We start from the raw sequence: 17,624 nt of genomic DNA, 5'->3' as shown, positions 1-17,624 counted from the left end.
TTTAATCAAAACCAATTTCCAACATTTTCAGAAGTTAGGCCGTGACCAATCAGTGACAGTTGCTTAGTTGTCGCGGAAACACGGCTGCATTGCAGGCACATTACAGCCGTTAAAGGCATCACTGCTGCGTCGCTCATTACATAGGCAGAGTCCTGTACATATTCTGGAGTACAATACATTAGGTAACAGCAGAAAAGTGACTGCAGCTCTGGGTGTAACTGGAGTACAATACATTAGGTAAGATCTGAACAGTGACTGCAGCTCTGGGTGTAACTGGACTACAATACATTAGGTAAAAGCAGAACAGTGACTGCAGATCTGGGTGTAACTGGAGTACAATACATTAGGTAACAGCAGAAAAGTGACTGCAGCTCTGGCAGTAGCAGGAGAATAATACATTAGGTAAGAGCAGAATGGTGACTGCAGCTCTGGGTGTAACTGGACTGCAATACATTAGGTAAAAGCAGAACAGTGACTGCAGCTCTGGGAGTAACTGGAGTACAATACATTAGGTAACAGCAGAACAGTGACTGCAGCTCTGGCTGTAACTTGAGTACAATACATTAGGTAAGATCTGAACAGTGACTGCAGCTCTGGCTGTAACAGGAGTATAATACATTAGGTAAGAGCAGAACGGTGACTGCAGCTCTGGGTGTAACTGGACTACAATACATTAGGTAAAAGTAGAATAGTGACTGCAGCTCTGGGAGTAACTGGAGTACAATACATTAGATAACAGCAGATCAGTGACAGCAGCTCTGGGTGTAACTGGAGTACACTACATTAGGTAACAGCAGAACAGTGACTGCAGCTCTGGGTGTAACAGGAGGACATTAGGTAAGAGTAGAACGGTGACTGCAGCTCTGGGTGTAACTTGCATACAATACATTAGGTAAAAGCAGAACAGAGACAGCAGCTCTGGGTGTAACTGGAGTACACTACATTAGGTAACAGCAGAACAGTGACTGCAGCTCTGGGTGTAACTGGAGTACAATACATTAGGTAAGATCTGAACAGTGACTGCAGCTCTGGCTGTAACAGGAGTATAATACATTAGGTAAGAGCAGAACGGTGACTGCAGCTCTGGGTGTAACTGGACTACAATACATTAGATAAAAGCAGAACAGTGACTGCAGCTCTGGGTGTAACTGGAGTACAATACATTAGGTAACAGCAGAAAAGTGACAGCAGATCTGTGTGTAACTGGAGTACAATACATTAGGTAACAGCAGAAAAGTGACTGCAGATCTGGGTGTAACTGGAGTACAAAACATTAGGTAAGATCTGAACAGTGACTGCAGCTCTGGCTGTAACAGGAGTATAATACATTAGGTAAGATGTTGTGAGATCATTTTCCCCTTCGTCACTGAGGTCTGGTGAACTCCCTATTCTGGTGAGGGAAGGTAGTGAGCCTGATTATCAGGCATCTGAGCCTAATGATGATGACTGGCTGAGTGGAGTCACTGACTGGATTTAAGGCTGCCGACGCCCTTCTGCCCTGCGGGTGATTTCTCTGTGGACTTCTAGGACACCAGTCTGATTCCTGCTCCGCTAAAGCTAAGTTTGCTGCCTTGCCTTTTTGCATTTGTGTTTTGCTTTTTGCCTTGCTTTTCTGGATTCTGCCATTCCCTGCTGGGGTGAGCTGAATCTCCTTTTGCCTGTTGCTCTGTCTTCAGAATATTCCTGAGTACTGACATAGTCTTTTTGAAGCCTAGCGTCTTCAGGGCCTTTTTCACTGTCAGTCTGTTGGCTCTTATTTTCATAGGGTTTTTCACAGATTGCAGACAGCAGCCTTCCTGTCCTTTCCTATCTAGTTAGCTTGGGCCCCGTCTTTGCTCAGTCTATCTTTCTGTCTGTGTTGTGTTCTTTCTTCTTGCTTCACCGTCATTATATGTGGGGGGCTGCCTTTTGCTTTGGGGTCTGCTCTGGGGCAGTTTAGATTTCCCTTTCTGTCTTTAGGCTATCTAGTTCTCCGGCTGTGATTGAGGGGTCTAGGACATCGTAGGAACCCCCCACGGCTACTGCTAGTTGTGTTGATAGGTTCAGGGGTCTGCAATCCGATAGCTGCCAACCTCTCTGGTTTTCTGGACTTAGCTTGCATTTCTGTTTTTGCATCCTGCGATGACTCAATCATAACAGAATCACCCGCCATACCGCAGATCCTAGGGTACTCAATAGCAGGAAAGAATTGTGTTTAATAAAAAAAAAAAAAAAAAAAAAAAAAAAAGTGTGTATATTCTTTCCTCTATATCTCTGAGGCCGCAGGGGGAATTTTTTTTCTCTCAATGGAGATAAAGCAATTATCTGATCATGTGGAGCAGCTCGCTGCGGAAGTGTGGGGAATTTCCGCCTATCTTGCTCGTTCGCATGCTGTTGAACCAAAGATCCCTATACCTGATGTATTTTTTGGGGATCGATCTAAATTTTTGAGTTTCAAAAATAATTGTAAATTATTCTTTGCCTTGAAGCCTAACTCGTCAGGGAGCTCCGCGCAGCAGGTTAAAATTGTCATCTCTTTGCTGCGTGGCAATCCCCAGGATTGGGCATTTTCTTTGAAACCAGATGATCACATTAGTCAGAATAGGAACGCATTCTTTCAAGCCTTGGGGTTGTTGTATGACAAACCTAATGCTATTGATCAGGCTGAAAAGACCCTGTTGGCATTGAACCAGGGTCGAGATTCTGCAGAGTTGTACTGTCAAAAGTTCCGAAAGTGGGCGGTCCTTACTACCTGGAATGATAATGCCTTGGCTGCTCTCTTTCGGAAGGGTTTGTCAGAAGCTGTAAAAGATACTATGGTGGGATTTCCTGTTCCCTCTGGTCTGGACGATTCTATGGCATTAGCCATTCAGGTTGATCTGCGTTTACGTGAACGCAGGATTGCACGAGAGGTGTTGCCACCGGTTGAACAGACGTCTGAACCTATGCAATGTGATAGAGTTTTGTCTAAGGCGCAACGTCAGGAGTTCAGAAGGCGTAATAAGCTGTGTTTGTTCTGTGGAGATGCCTCGAATATTATTTCTGTTTGTCCTAAACGAGAGAAACGCTTTGCACACACGTTTTCTGTTGGTGGTGTTCAACCTAAGTTTCATCTGGCAATTACTCTGATCTGCTCCCTGTCCACATTTTCCGCCAAGGCTTTTGTGGATTCGGGAGCAGCGCTAAACCTAATGGACTTGGATTTTGCTAAACGTTGTGGATTTCCGATGACACCTCTGCAGACGCCTATCCCTTTGAGGGGGATTGATGCTACTCCTTTGGCGAAAAATAAACCTCAGTTTTGGACCCAGGTGGTAATGCGGGTCGCCCCAGACCATCAAGAAAATTGCAGATTTTTGGTGTTGCATAATTTGCATGATACCATTGTTCTGGGGTTTCCCTGGTTGCAAATTCATAATCCAGTTTTGGATTGGAAATCTGTGTCTGTGGTGAGTTGGGGTTGTCGGTGTGCCTTTAGTGAGGCTCCGGTTTTTTCCACCTCTCCTCAGTCGCATGATGTTCCTGACTATTTGGCGGACTTTTATGATGTATTTAGTGAGAATGAGTCTGTGTCCTTGCCTCCTCATAGGAGTTATGACTGTGCAATTGAACTGAGCCCGGGGTGTAAATTTCCCAAGGGTCGGCTCTTCAATTTATCTGTACCCGAGCACGAGGCTATGCGATCCTATATAGGAGGCGTTGGAGAAGGGTCATATTAGACCATCCTCTTCACCCTTAGGTGCCGGGGTTTTTTTTGTGGCCAAAAAGGATGGTTCTTTAAGGCCTTATATTGATTATCGTGCCCTCAACAAAATTACTATTAAATATCAGTATCCGTTACCCCTGATTTCGGATCTATTCTCTAGAGTTAGAGGTGCTTGCTGGTTTACCAAGCTTGACCTCAGGGGGGCGTATAATCTTATCCGCATTAAGCAGGGGGATGAATGGAAGACGGCGTTTAATACCCCGGAGGGACATTTTGAGTACCTGGTGATGCCTTTTGGGCTCACTAATGCCCCTTCTGTCTTCCAGTGCTTCATGAACGATATTTTCCGAGACTTTGTAGATAAATTTTTGATTATCTATCTGGATGATATTTTGATCTTCTCCAAGGATTGGGATTCTCATGTGGAACATATTCGGACTGTGTTCCGGATCTTGAGGGAGAATTCCCTGTATGTCAAAGGATCGAAATGCCTTTTTGGAGTACAGAGGATTTCATTTTTGGGATTTATTTTGTCTCCGTCAACTATTAAAATGGACCCAGCCAAGGTACAGGCCATTTATGATTGGGTTCAGCCCACTTCTTTGAAGGCCCTCCAGAAGTTTTTGGGTTTTGCTAATTTTTATCGGAAATTTATAGCAAAATTTTCTAGTATTGCCAAGCCATTGACTGATCTGACTAAGAAGGGTGCTGATGTGTTGAATTGGTCTCCGGAGGCTCTTGCTTCCGTTCAGGAGCTGAAGCGGAGATTTACCTCCGCCCCGGTTTTGCGGCAACCTGATGTCTCACTCCCGTTCCAGGTAGAGGTGGATGCTTCTGAGATTGGTGCAGGAGCTGTTTTGTCCCAAAAGGATCCTGTAACATCTAAAATGAATCCCTGTGCTTTCTTTTCCCGAAACTTCTCTCCATCTGAACGTAACTATGATGTGGGGAATGGGGAACTGTTGGCCATGAAATGGGCATTTGAGGAGTGGAAACATTGGTTGGAGGGAGCTAAACATCATGTTGTGGTCCTCACTGACCACAAGAATTTGATTTACCTAGAGTCGGCCAAACGCTTGAACCCTAGACAGGCTAGGTGGGCCTTGTTTTTTACACGTTTTGATTTTGTGGTCTCTTTTCTTCCTGGAACTAAGAATGTCAAGGCAGATGCCCTCTCTAGGAGCTTCTTTGCTGATTCTCCTGTGGTGACCAAGCCTGCTACCATCTTAGGCGAAGGGGTAGTTCTTTCTGCCATCTCGCCCGATTTGAGACTTGCTCTGCAAGAGTTCCAGGAGGACAAACCTGAGCGTTGTCCCAGTGGAAAGTTGTATGTTCCTGACCAGTGGAAGAAGAGAGTGATGTCTGAAGTTCATTGCTCTGCATTGGCTGGTCATCCAGGTATTTTTGGTACTAGATATCTGGTGAGTCGCTCTTTTTGGTGGCCCACCTTGTCTCATGATGTCAGGAATTTTGTGCAGTCCTGTGGGACTTGCTCCCGGTCTAAATCTTGTTCTCGCTCTAGTGGGTTGTTGATGCCTTTGCCGGTCCCCAGGAGGCCATGGACCCATATTTCAATGGATTTCATCTCTGATATGCCAGTCTCTCAAAGAATGACTGTTATTTGGGTGATTTGTGATAGGTTCTCTAAGATGGTTCATCTTGTACCACTCCCTAAATTGCCGTCTTCCTCTGAGTTGGTGCCCCTGTTTTTGCAACAGGTGGTTCGCTTGCATGGGATTCCTGAGAACATTGTATCTGACAGAGGAGTTCAGTTTGTGTCTAGATTTTGGAGGACTTTCTGTTCCAAGCTGGGAATTCAGTTGTCCTTCTCCTCTGCTTTTCACCCTCAGACCAATGGGCAGACAGAGAGAACAAACCAGACCTTGGAGTCGTATTTGAGATGTTATATTTCCGCTGATCAGGATGATTGGGTTTCATTTTTGCCCTTGGCCGAATTTGCTTTAAATAATAGAGCTAGTTCTGCCACTTTGATGTCACCTTTTTTTGTAACTTTGGGTTTCATCCTCGATTTTCTTCAGGGAAGGTGGAGCCTTCTGCCTGCCCAGGTGTTGACACTGTGGTGGAGAGAATGCACCAGATCTGGGACCAAGTGGTGGATAAGTTATCTCTCTCCCAGGAAAAGGCCCAGCGGTTTTCCAATCGACATAGGACCATTGGTCCCCAGTTTAAGATTGGTGATATGGTGTGGTTATCATCAAAAAATATTGCTATGAAGGTGGCTTCTCCTAAGTTTAAGCCTAGATTTATTGGACCTTACAAGATTTTGGAGATTATTAATCCGGTCTCTTTTCGCTTGGCTCTTCCTGTCACATTTAAAATCCATAATGTGTTCCATAAGTCCTTGTTGAAGAGGTTTGTTGAACCAGTTGTTCCTGGGGTGGCACCTCCGGACCCTGTATTGGTTGAAGGTAACATGGAATATGAGGTAGAGAAAATACTGGATTCCCGTCTGGCTAGACGGAGACTCCAGTATTTGGTTAAGTGGAAGGGTTATGGTCAGGAGGACAATTCCTGGGTCTCTGCCTCTGATATTTATGCCAAAAGATTGGTGCGTGCCTTTCATCGGGCTCACCCTGATCGCCCTGGTGGCGTGGTTGAGGGTTCGATGACCCCTCCTCAAGGGGGAGGTACTGTTGTGAGTTCATTTTCCCCTTCGTCACTGAGGTCTGGTGAACTCCCTATTCTGGTGAGGGAAGGTAGTGAGCCTGATTATCAGGCACCTGAGCCTAATGATGATGACTGGCTGAGTGGAGTCACTGACTGGATATAAGGCTGCCGACGCTCTTCTGCCCTGCGGGTGATTTCTCTGTGGACTTCTAGGACACCAGTCTGATTCCTGCTCCTCTAAAGCTAAGTTTGCTGCCTTGCCTTTTTGCATTTGTGTTTTGTTTTTTGCCTTGCTTTTCTGGATTCTGCCATTCCCTGCTGGGGTGAGCTGAATCTCCTTTTGCCTGTTGCTCTGTCTTCAGAATATTCCTGAGTACTGACATAGTCTTTTTGAAGCCTAGCGTCTTCAGGGCCTTTTTCACTGTCAGTCTGTTGGCTCTTATTTTCATAGGGTTTTTCACGGATTGCAGACAGCAGCCTTCCTGTCCTTTCCTATCTAGTTAGCTTGGGCCCCGTCTTTGCTCAGTCTATCTTTCTGTCTGTGTTGTGTTCTTTCTTCTTGCTTCACCGTCATTATATGTGGGGGGCTGCCTTTTGCTTTGGGGTCTGCTCTGGGGCAGTTTAGATTTCCCTTTCTGTCTTTAGGCTATCTAGTTCTCCGGCTGTGATCGAGGGGTCTAGGGCATCGTAGGAACCCCCCACGGCTACTGCTAGTTGTGTTGATAGGTTCAGGGGTCTGCAATCCGATAGCTGCCAACCTCTCTGGTTTTCTGGACTTAGCTTGCATTTCTGTTTTTGCCTCCTGCGGTGACTCAATCATAACAGTAAGAGCAGAACGGTGACTGCAGCTCTGGGTGTAACTGGACTACAATACATTAGATAAAAGCAGAACAGTGACTGCAGCTCTGGGTGTAACTGGAGTACAATACATTAGGTAACAGCAGAAAAGTGACAGCAGATCTGGGTGTAACTGGAGTACAATACATTAGGTAACAGCAGAAAAGTGACAGCAGATCTGTGTGTAACTGGAGTATAATACATTAGGTAAAAGCAGAACAGTGACTGCAGCTCTGGGAGTAACTGGACTACAATAAATTAGGTAAAAGCAGAACAGTGACTGCAGTTCTGGGAGTAACTGGAGTATAATACATTAGGTAACAGCAGAGAAGTGACTGCAGCTCTGGGTGTAACTGGAGTACAATACATTAGGTAACAGCAAAAAAGTGACTGCAGCTCTGGCTGTAGCAGAAGTATAATACATTAGGTAAGAGCAGAATGGTGACTGCAGCTCTGGGTGTAACTGGACTACAATACATTAGGTAAAAGCAGAACAGTGACTGCAGCTCTGAGTGTAACTGGAGTACAATACATTAGGTAACAGCAGAAAAGTGACTGCAACTCTGGCTGTAACAGGAGTATAATACATTAGGTAAGAGCAGAAGGGTAACTGCAGCTCTGGGTGTAACTGGACTACAATACATTAGGTAAAAGTAGAACAGTGACTGCAGTTCTGGGTGTAACTGGAGTACAATACATTAGGTAACAGCAGAACAGTGACTGCAGCTCTGGGTGTAACAGGAGGACATTAGGTAAGAGCAGAACGGTGACTGCAGCTCTGGGTGTAACTTGCATACAATACATTAGGTAAGAGCAGAACAGTGCAGCTCTGGGTGTAACTTGCATACAATACATTAGGTAAGTGCAGAACGGTGACTGCAGCTCTGGGTGTAACTGGACTACAATACATTAGGTAAAAGCAGAACAGTGACTGCAGCTCTGGGAGTAACTGGAGTACAATACATTAGGTGGAAGCAGAACAGTGACTGCAGCTCTGGGTGTAACTGGAGTACATTACATTAGGTAAGATCTGAACAGTGACTGCAGCTCTGGGTGTAACTGGAGTATAATACATTAGGTAAGAGCAGAAAGGTGACTGTAGCTCTTGGAGTAACTGGAGTACAATACATTAGATAACAGCAGATCAGTGACAGCAGCTCTGGGTGTAACTGGAATACACTACATTAGGTAACAGCAGAACAGTGACTGCAGCTCTGGCTGTAACTGGAGTACAATACATTAGGTAACAGCAGAACAGTGACAGCAGCTCCGGGTGTAACATGAGTATAATACAGAATTTGAGAATTTGAGAATTTTTTTCAGACGCCAGAACGGAGTTTAGGGTTAAATTTCCGACACAGGCATTTCTCCCGGCCATGCGCAATAGAAAATACGGATCAGGCCGGGGAAAAAAACGTTTCATTGTCCGTCCTGTCCGCTCAGCGGACGGCAAAATCTTGGCGGATCCGTAAAAAAATGGATCGAACGGATGACCATCCGTCAAGATCCGCCGTTAATACAAGTCAATGGGGAAAAACGGATGTGTGAAACAGGCCAAAAATAAACTTATCAAATATAAAATTATCAAACCCCCTTACGTCCACATTTTCATAGATCACATTGACTGAAATCAGACACCTTATCTCCAGGTCCACCTTATCCTCCATATAGCTCATATAACAGCTCATATAACACATTTCAGTTTACCCAGATTACCACTCAGATCCTCTAATAGATACCAATCCGAATTCACAAAGGCGTGCATTAAGTTTTGAATTTCTCTGGTGGTCAGTGACGTTTCTATAAACACTCTCCATTTTTAAAAAAAAATTTTCGTCATTTTATCTTTATTTCTTTCTGTTTCTCTTTTTTCCAAAAATAAGACCGATGTTAAACCATCCTTGATCTATTTTATCCCTGGGAGTGTTTTAGCTAGCCAGTGTTGCAGAATTAGACATTTTATCACCTTTGCAATGGTGTGAAGCAAGTCATGTAGCCGTCCCCCTCTTGTTTTACCCGTCGTAAAGTGAAACAGCCAACACAATGGATCTACTTCTACCCATATACCACAGATCTTCAGATACATATCCTGGACTTTTAACCAGAGTTCTTGTGTCCTGGGACATGACCACAATCCATGTTCTGTGTCTGTTTTGGGCATTGTACATTTTGGGCAACTTTGTGCCTATTAGGATTCTGCGAAGTCGGAGGTATATTGAAGCCACATATTGTTTTATGCATTATTCTGAACTGACTCTCCATTGTTCATTGATGATATGCTTTCTTACCAATTCCCAGCCCCGCAGAATCTTGTGCTCAAGTTCTTCATCATGTATGTTTTTCCCATTTGTGAAATATTTTGCCCTTCCCTGAAGGGCGCAATATGTCCCTCAGCATCCCATATATTGAGGTGATAAGATATTTCCTAACCCATTTCTTCAACCTATCACTAACTTCTGGTACCTTCCCTTCTGCTTTCAAACATGCCACAATCACGCCTACTCCTGGAGCAGCACGTCCACGCTGAACTTTCCTCCCATCTCTCATCTAACCTGCTCTTTGACAATCTACAGTCTGGTTTCCGCCCCCACCACTCCACTGAGACAGCACTGACCAAAATTAGTAGCGACCTACTTACAGCCAAAGCAAACGGACAATACTCTATACTCCTCCTTCTAGCCCTGTCCACTGCCTTCGACACAGTTGACTACTGCCTCCTACTACAAATCCTCTCTTCCTTTGGCATCAAAGACCTCGCCCTATCCTGTATCTCCTCATACCTCTCCAACCGCACATTCCGCGTCTCCCACTCCCACACTACCTCCTCATCCCACCCTCTCTCTGTTGGAGTCCCCCAAGACTCTGTTCTAGGACCCCTACTCTTCTCAATCTATACACTGGGCCTGGGGCAATTCATAAAGTCCCACGGATACCAGTACCACCTTTATGCCGGAGATACTCAGATTTACCTTTCTGGCCCTGACGGCACCTCTCTGCTCTCCAGAATCCCGGAGTGTCTATCAGCCATATCCTACTTCTTTTCCTCTCGCTTCCTCAAGCTGAATGTGGACAAATCTGAACTGATCATCTTTCGCCCATCTCACAGATCTTCCTTACGTGACCTATCTATAAAAATTGATGACATCACGCTTTCCCCCGTACCGGAGGTCCGCTGCCTCGGAGTAACCCTTGACTCTGCCCTGTCCTTCAAACCACACATCCAAGCTCTCTCCACCTCCTGCTGCCTCCAGCTCAAAAAATATTTCCAGAATCCGTCCCTTCCTCAACCCTCACTCTACTAAAATGCTTGTGCATGCCCTCATCATCTCTCGTCTCGACTACTGCAACATCCTTTTCTGTGGCCTCCCTGCTAACACCCTCGCACCTCTCCAGTCCATCCTTAACTCTGCTGCCCGACTAATTCATCTTCTCCTCGCTACTCCTCCGCTTCTCGCCTCTGCAAATCTCTTCACTTGCTCCCATTTCCTCAGCGTATCCAATTCAAATTATTAATACTGACCTACAAGGCTATCTATAACCTGTCTCCTCCGTATATCTCTGAACTAATCTCCCGATATCTTCCCTCACGTAATCTCCGATCCTCCCAAGACCTCCTTCTCTCCTCCACACTTTTTCGCTCCTCACCCAACTGCCTCCAAGACTTCTCTCGAATAGCCCCCATCCTCTGGAATTCCTTGCCCCAACACGTCCGGCTATCAACCACACTCGAATCCTTCAGACGTAACCTGAAAACCCACCTCTTCTGGAAAGCCTACAGCCTGCAATGATCCCCGCTGCCTCCTCACCACTACTGGAGCTACCGCCTCACCATCACTGGAGCTGCTGCAACCCTCCAACCTACTGTCTCCTTCCCCACCATCCTGTAGAATGTAAGTCCGAAAGGGCAGGGTCCTCTCCCCTCTGTATCAGTGTGTGATTGTTAGCTTGTTTACAGTAAGTGACATCTGTAATTTGTATGTAGCCCCTTCTCACGTACAGCACCATGGAACCAATGGTTCTTTATAAATAAATATTAATAATAATGGTATGGTTTTCTCTGTTGCCCTAAGTCACTCCAGGTGTTGGCTTGATTCATTACTGGGTTTACAAAGTAGTTTTAGGAAAACTATCTGAAGTAGAAGTGTCTTTTCAAGAAACTGTTAATAAGATCACCTAGTCTCCAGTTTGTGCTATTAGTTTGAGATAATACATTGTTTACGTTTCTTTTGCAGATGGTTGGTAGTGTAGCAATATATTATATGATGATTTGGCCTCTAGGGGTCTCATTATGTTTGTGTGTATACTTTTGTGTTGTTGTAACTTGTTGGTCAGTTGTGGGAGAGACTCATGTAATGGAAGATGACTCTGCATGTAATAAACAGCCTGTAAATACCAGCAGAGTGTGATCCATGACAGGAAGCAACTAACAGGACAGGTAGTAGGCCACCTATATTGTCAGGGAAGCTTATGGCTACATAGTATTAAGCCGAGCAGGGGTACATTTATGTTTTGCCAGAAGAATGCACTGACCAGGAAACAACAATACAGGTCAAATAACGAAAAGAACACTTGACGAGTATTAAAGTCTCCTCATCCTAAGTCTGTAAGGTGGACCCTCACATTCCAGTAAGCGAAGGCACATCCTATCAAGAGAGCGAAAACCTCTTTTAAATACTGTATGTTCACTAGCCTTTTATAAGTAAAATAATTACATGAACCATAAAACTATGTACCTTCCAGAGAAAGAAGAATTTTCGGAACCAGAGCAATCTACGAAAACTTCAGATAAGTCCTAGAAGAAAAGAAATACGGTAAATTAATGTGTTCATCAAAAATGGAAATATCCAAATATACTGCATTATTATTTCCAGTGAGCTGTAATGTGTATATATACAGTGGCATTTTAAAGGTTTGAACACCCCTGGTGAAAATTACTGTTATTATGAACAGGTAAGCAAGATAATAATAATAAATTTTATTTCTATAGCGCCGACATATTCCGCAGCACTTTACATTTCAGAGGGGACTTGTACAGTCAATAGACATTACAGCATAACAATAATCACATAGATCATAACAGATACCAAGAGGGCCCTGCTCGCAAGCTTACAATCTATGAGGAAAAAAAGGTAGACACGAAAGGTGGGTGGTAACAGTTGCCCTGGTTGTATGGACCAGCCATAATGTTAAGTGTGTAACAGTACAGACACAGAGGGCTGATAGATGCATAAAGCATATGGGAACATGATACGGGGAACCTGGTTATGGTAAAAACTTTTGGCTGAGCCACACAGGGAACATGAACATGAAATTATCTCTAAAAGGACTAAGGTTAAAGATGACACATTTCCTTTGTGTTTTAGGCAACAAAAAATATATATGTATATATATTCATCTTTAGCATTTTAAAAATTACAAAAACAAAAATGGTCTGATGCAAAAGGTTGGACACCCTGCATGGTTAGTACTTAGTAGCAACCCATTTTCTAAGTATCACAGCTTGTAAACGCTTTTTGCAGCCAGACAAAAGTCTTTCAGTTTTTGTTTGAGGGATTTTTATCCATTCTTCCTTGAAAAATTCTACCAGTTCTGAGAGATTCCTGGGTTGTCTTGCATGCACTGCTATTCTGAGGCCAACCACAGATTTTCAATGATGTTCAGATCAGGTATATGTGTGTGAGGGGCTTTGCAAAACCTTCTGCTTGCGCTTTTTGAGGTAATCTATTGTGAATTTTGTTGTGTGTGTTAGGATCATTATCCATTTGAAGAAGCCATCTGCCTTTCAACTTCAGCTTTTTTACAGACGGTGTTATGTTTGCATCAAGAAATTGTTGAAATTTCATTGAATTCATTCTTCCCTCTACCCGTGAAATGTTCCCCGTGCATTGGCTGTAACAGAACCCTAAAGCATGATTGATGGTGATATGTTCTTTTACTGAAATTCTGTGCCTTTTTTACTCCACACATACCTTTTCATCATTGTGGCCAAAGAGTTCTATTTTAACTCATCGGTCTTGTTTTCAAAATGCATCAAGCTTGTTTAGATGTTCCTTTTCATACTTCTGACTCCGAATTTTAAGGTGAGGACACAGGAGAGGTTCTCTTCTGATGACTCTTCCATGAAGGTGTCACGGTGTGATTGTGGGATAATAGATGTGCACCTATACTCCACCACAGGCTAGGGGTCCCTGGCTATCCCTGTCCCAGAATTACCCCTAAAGGTGGAGATGCCTGAGCCTCATTTCTTCCTATGATCCTAAGTAGCACTAGTCTATACAGTTTATGGGGAAATACATAACAAGGCAGACATGTCAGAAACATAAGCGCAATCACACAAAACTCTCAGGGAAATACACAGAGGATTATAAAGTGTACAGCCCAACAGTCTACAAAGTAATATAAAGACATCTAGGTGCAAAGGAAAGGGTCAACCAAACATCCCTCACAACAACCCTCACAACAACTTTAGAAATAACTATTGATAACCAGGACGTATTCAACTCTCCAGACCAGGATAGACAACCATTGCTGGCATTACCTAAATAGTGGAATCAGGTTAAATAAGGAAAGAGCAGACACGACTGGTTCTCCCACAGCATGTGACCACATTCAAACAATAACCTGAGTCAAATCAAAAATTTAACGCCTTCTATCCTGCATAGCATCTGCAGCTCTAGAAGGCGACGCTTGTGTTATTCTGCTCAGACCATAGCTAGCTATGGAGTCACAAAGAGAAATGTCTGAATCTGTGGAATCCACAGACCCTGATGTCGCCATGACAGTTGGAGATGTTTGAGAAAACCTCCTTGTGACAGTACCCATCCCTCAAAGAGGGACCCTTGGACTCTCAGGATCCAGTTTACCCATATGAAGGAGATGAAAGGACCTAGCCAGGTGTTCGGCATGAATATTCAGATGCTGGTAACCAAGTCCTCTCCTCAGGACCATATCCCTGCCAATTAACTAAATATTAGAATGAGAGGCGGATGAGAAGGGAATCAATCATTTTGGATACCTGAAACTCTAATGACCCATTGACTTGGACCAGAGATAGTGGTAAGGGAGGAGCAGTTTCAGAAACCACATATTTCTTTGAAAGAGACTTGTGAAAAACATTATGAATTTTGAATGATTCAGTTAATGCCAGACAGAAGGTAACAGGATTAATAATCGCTGTAATTTTAAACGGATCAATAGCCTGTGGTTCTAACTTCAACGAAGGTACTTTAAGGTGAATGCTCTTGGAAGACAACCACATCAGATCCCCCACACACAGGTCTGGACCGGGCACACGTTTACAATCAGCCGAACATCTATATTTGGAACTCCCGTCATGCAAATGTCGCTGAAAGCACTCCCATGTAGAGGATAATGAAGAAACAAAGTAACAAACTGATCCTCCCCAGGTAACCCTGATGAATCACCTTCCTGCAATGTACAGAACTGAGGATGCAGATCATAAACACAGAAAACAGGTAGATTCCTGACGATGATTATTAATGGCGAATTCAGCAAGAGAAAGAAAAGTGAACCATTCTTCCTAATTTTCAGATGCAAAAAAACGTAAACACTGCTCAAGATTCTGATTAATACATTGTTAGCCCATTAGACTGAGGGTGAAAAGCCAACAAATGGGACAGCTTAATCCCAAACCGAGATCAAAAAGCCCTCCAAAATGTAGCACTAAACTGCGTACCTCTGAGACAATATTAGAGGGAACACTGTGGAGTTCAACAATCTCCGAACAAACACCTGAGCCAACGTCTTGGCATTTGGTAAGGACGGCAAGATGATGCAATGTTTAATTTTAGAAAACCTATCAACAATCACCAAAATTACCTTACCATTTTACCAGCAGAAAAGGCCAAATCAGTTATAAAGTCCATAGAAATGCCTGTCCTTGGTTGAGTGGGAATACTCAAAGGCTACAAACACCCTGAAAGATGAGAATGAGACGCCTTAGAAAACGCACAGGGGGCACAGGTGGGCATAAGCAACCACATCTGCCCAAATTTTAGGCCACTAAAAGTGACGCAATATGAGATCAAGAGTCCCTTTAACCCCAGGATGACCATCGAATACCAAATCATGATCTTCTTCCAGGATCTTAAGATGACGATTCAGGGGAACAAATGATTTGTCCCTCGGAACCCCAGACGGTGCACCATATTGAGCATTTGAGATCTCAGACCCCACATCAGTACAAAGTGCTGACACCACCACTCCCTTCTGAAGGACAGGCACAGTCTCGTCACAGCATCCCCCCCCCCCCAAGAAAATTCATAGACAGAGCATGGGTCTTTATGCTTTTAGAAGCAGAGCAAAAGGTAACGAAGAAATTAAATCTATTGAAAAACAATGACCAACGAGCTTGTCTCGGTGTAAGTCATTTTTCAGACTCAAGGTAGAAGAGATTCTTATGGTCTGTAATCGCTAATAGGGTGGATAGCTCCCTCCAAAAAGTCCCGCCACTCCTCAAACTGACCTTCAGACTAGAGGTCCCTGGCTATCCCTGTTCCAGGATTACCTCTGAAGGTGGAGATGCCTGAGCCTCATTCTTTCCAATGATCCTAAGTAGCACTAGTCTGTACAGTGCATGGGGAAATACATAACAAGACAAATAGGGCACAATCACACAACACTCTCAGGGAATTACACAGAGAAATATAAAGTGTACAGCCTGAGGGGCAACAAAGTAATATCTAACAAAGTAACATATAGGGGAAGGGAAAAGGAAAGGGTTAACCACATATTGCTTGCAACAACTTTAGAAATAAACTCTACTAACCAGGACGTGTCCAACTCTCCATACCTGGATAGTGAACTCTTGCTGACATTTCCTGAACAGTGAAGTTAGTTTACATAGTTAAAGAGCAGTCTTTCTAGCAATTCTACATGCAGCTCTATCTGAAATTTTGTTGGTCTTCCAGACCTTATCTTGACCTTCACTGTTCCTGGTTTCTGCCATTTGTTAATTACATTTTGAACTGAGGAAAGGGCAACTTGAAAACGCTTTCCTATCTTCTTTAAGCCTTCTTCTTCTTTGTGGACCTCCACCATTTTCATTTTCAGAGTGCTAGGCAGCTGCTTAGAAGATGCCATAGCTTGTTATGAATGAGTCACCGTAGGAGGCAAAAAACAGAAATACTAGCTAAGACCAGAAAACCAGAGAAGCTGGCAGCTATCGGATTGCAGACCCCTGAATCTATCAACAACTAGCAGTAGCCGTGGGGGGTTCCTACAGTGCCCTAGACCCCTCGATCACAGCCGGAGAACTAAATAGCCTAAAGACAGAAAGGGAAATCTAGACTGCCCCAGAGCAGACCCCAAAGCAAAAGGCAGCCCCCAACATATAATGACGGTGAAGCAAGATGAAAAACACTCACACAGATAGAAAGATAGGCTGAGCAAATGATGGGGCCCAAGCTAACTAAATAGGACAGGATAGAAAAGCTGCTGTCTGCAATCCGCCAAAACCCTATCAAAACAAGAGCCAACAGACTGATAGGGAAAAAAGCCCTGAAGACGCTAGGCTTCAAAAAGACTATATCAGTACTAAGGTATTTTCTGAAGACAGAGCAAAAAGGAATTCAGCTCACCCCAGCAGGGAATGGCAGAAATCCAGAAAAACAAGGCAAAACAAAACCAAAACACAAATGCAAAAAGCAGAGCAAAAAACTTAGCTTTTGAGGAGCAGGAATCAGACTGGTCTCCTAGAATCCCTCTGAGAAATCACCAGCAAGGCAGAAGGGCGTCGGCTGCCTTATATCCAGTCAGCAATTCCAGTCACCATAATCCTGCTCAGGTGCTTGGTAATCAGCCTCACTACCTTCCTTCACCAGAAGAGGGAGTTCATCATACCTCAATGGTGAAGGGGAAAATGAACTCACAACAATAGCTGTTTTTTGGCACAAAGTTAGAGGAGGCTGGGTTTTTATAAAGGTGGGAAATTTGCATCACCTGGCCTTTTCCAACGATGATACTAAACAAGTCATAACCCTAACAGGCTAAATAAGGGCTGAAACCTTGGTTAAAGTTACAGTATTTGAGCACACAAATCTCCAAGGGTGCCCAAAATCTGCATTAGCAATTTTCCTTTTTGCAATTTCTAAAATGTAAAAGATGAAAATATATTTGTTTTGCCTAAAATAAAAAGGAAATATGTCATCTTTAACTTTAGGCCTTATAGAGATCATTTCATCTTCAACTTACTTAACTGCTCACAATTACAGTAATTTTGACCAGGGGTGCGGAAACTTTTACATGCCACTATATACCGTATTTTTCGGACTATAAGACACACCGGACCATAAGACTCACCCCAAAGTTTCAGAAGGAAAATATGGAAAAAAGAGTAATGTGTCAAATGGGGGTCAGTCTTACAGTCCAAATTCAGCTTGCCGGAGGGGATCGGCACAGGTGGAGGAGTGGTCATGGGAGTGTGGTTACAAGGGTTGTTCGGTGGTCCAGGCTG

General features: G+C 43.8%; 1 protein-coding gene across 3 annotated transcripts in view; it reads right to left on the bottom strand.

Annotated features, from left to right (window-relative positions):
• LOC141063506 (interferon-induced, double-stranded RNA-activated protein kinase-like) overlaps window positions 1-17,624 on the bottom strand; it is a 125,360-nt gene that overhangs the window by 90,265 nt on the left and 17,471 nt on the right. For all 3 annotated transcript variants that reach the window (XR_012224890.1, XM_073557586.1, XM_073557587.1), the window contains exon 6: window positions 11,884-11,942. Coding sequence is in view for 2 of the 3 variants with exons in the window: in XM_073557586.1 (XP_073413687.1) it covers window positions 11,884-11,942 (59 nt within the window). In the remaining variant the exon portion in view is untranslated. The remainder of the gene's footprint in view (window positions 1-11,883; window positions 11,943-17,624) is intronic.

Source organism: Dendrobates tinctorius, unplaced genomic scaffold (assembly GCF_039654945.1).
Source record: "Dendrobates tinctorius isolate UK_male_01 unplaced genomic scaffold, ASM3965494v1 ptg000250l, whole genome shotgun sequence".
NCBI lineage: Eukaryota > Metazoa > Chordata > Amphibia > Anura > Dendrobatidae > Dendrobates > Dendrobates tinctorius.
This window is presented reverse-complemented; position numbering and strand designations above follow the sequence as displayed.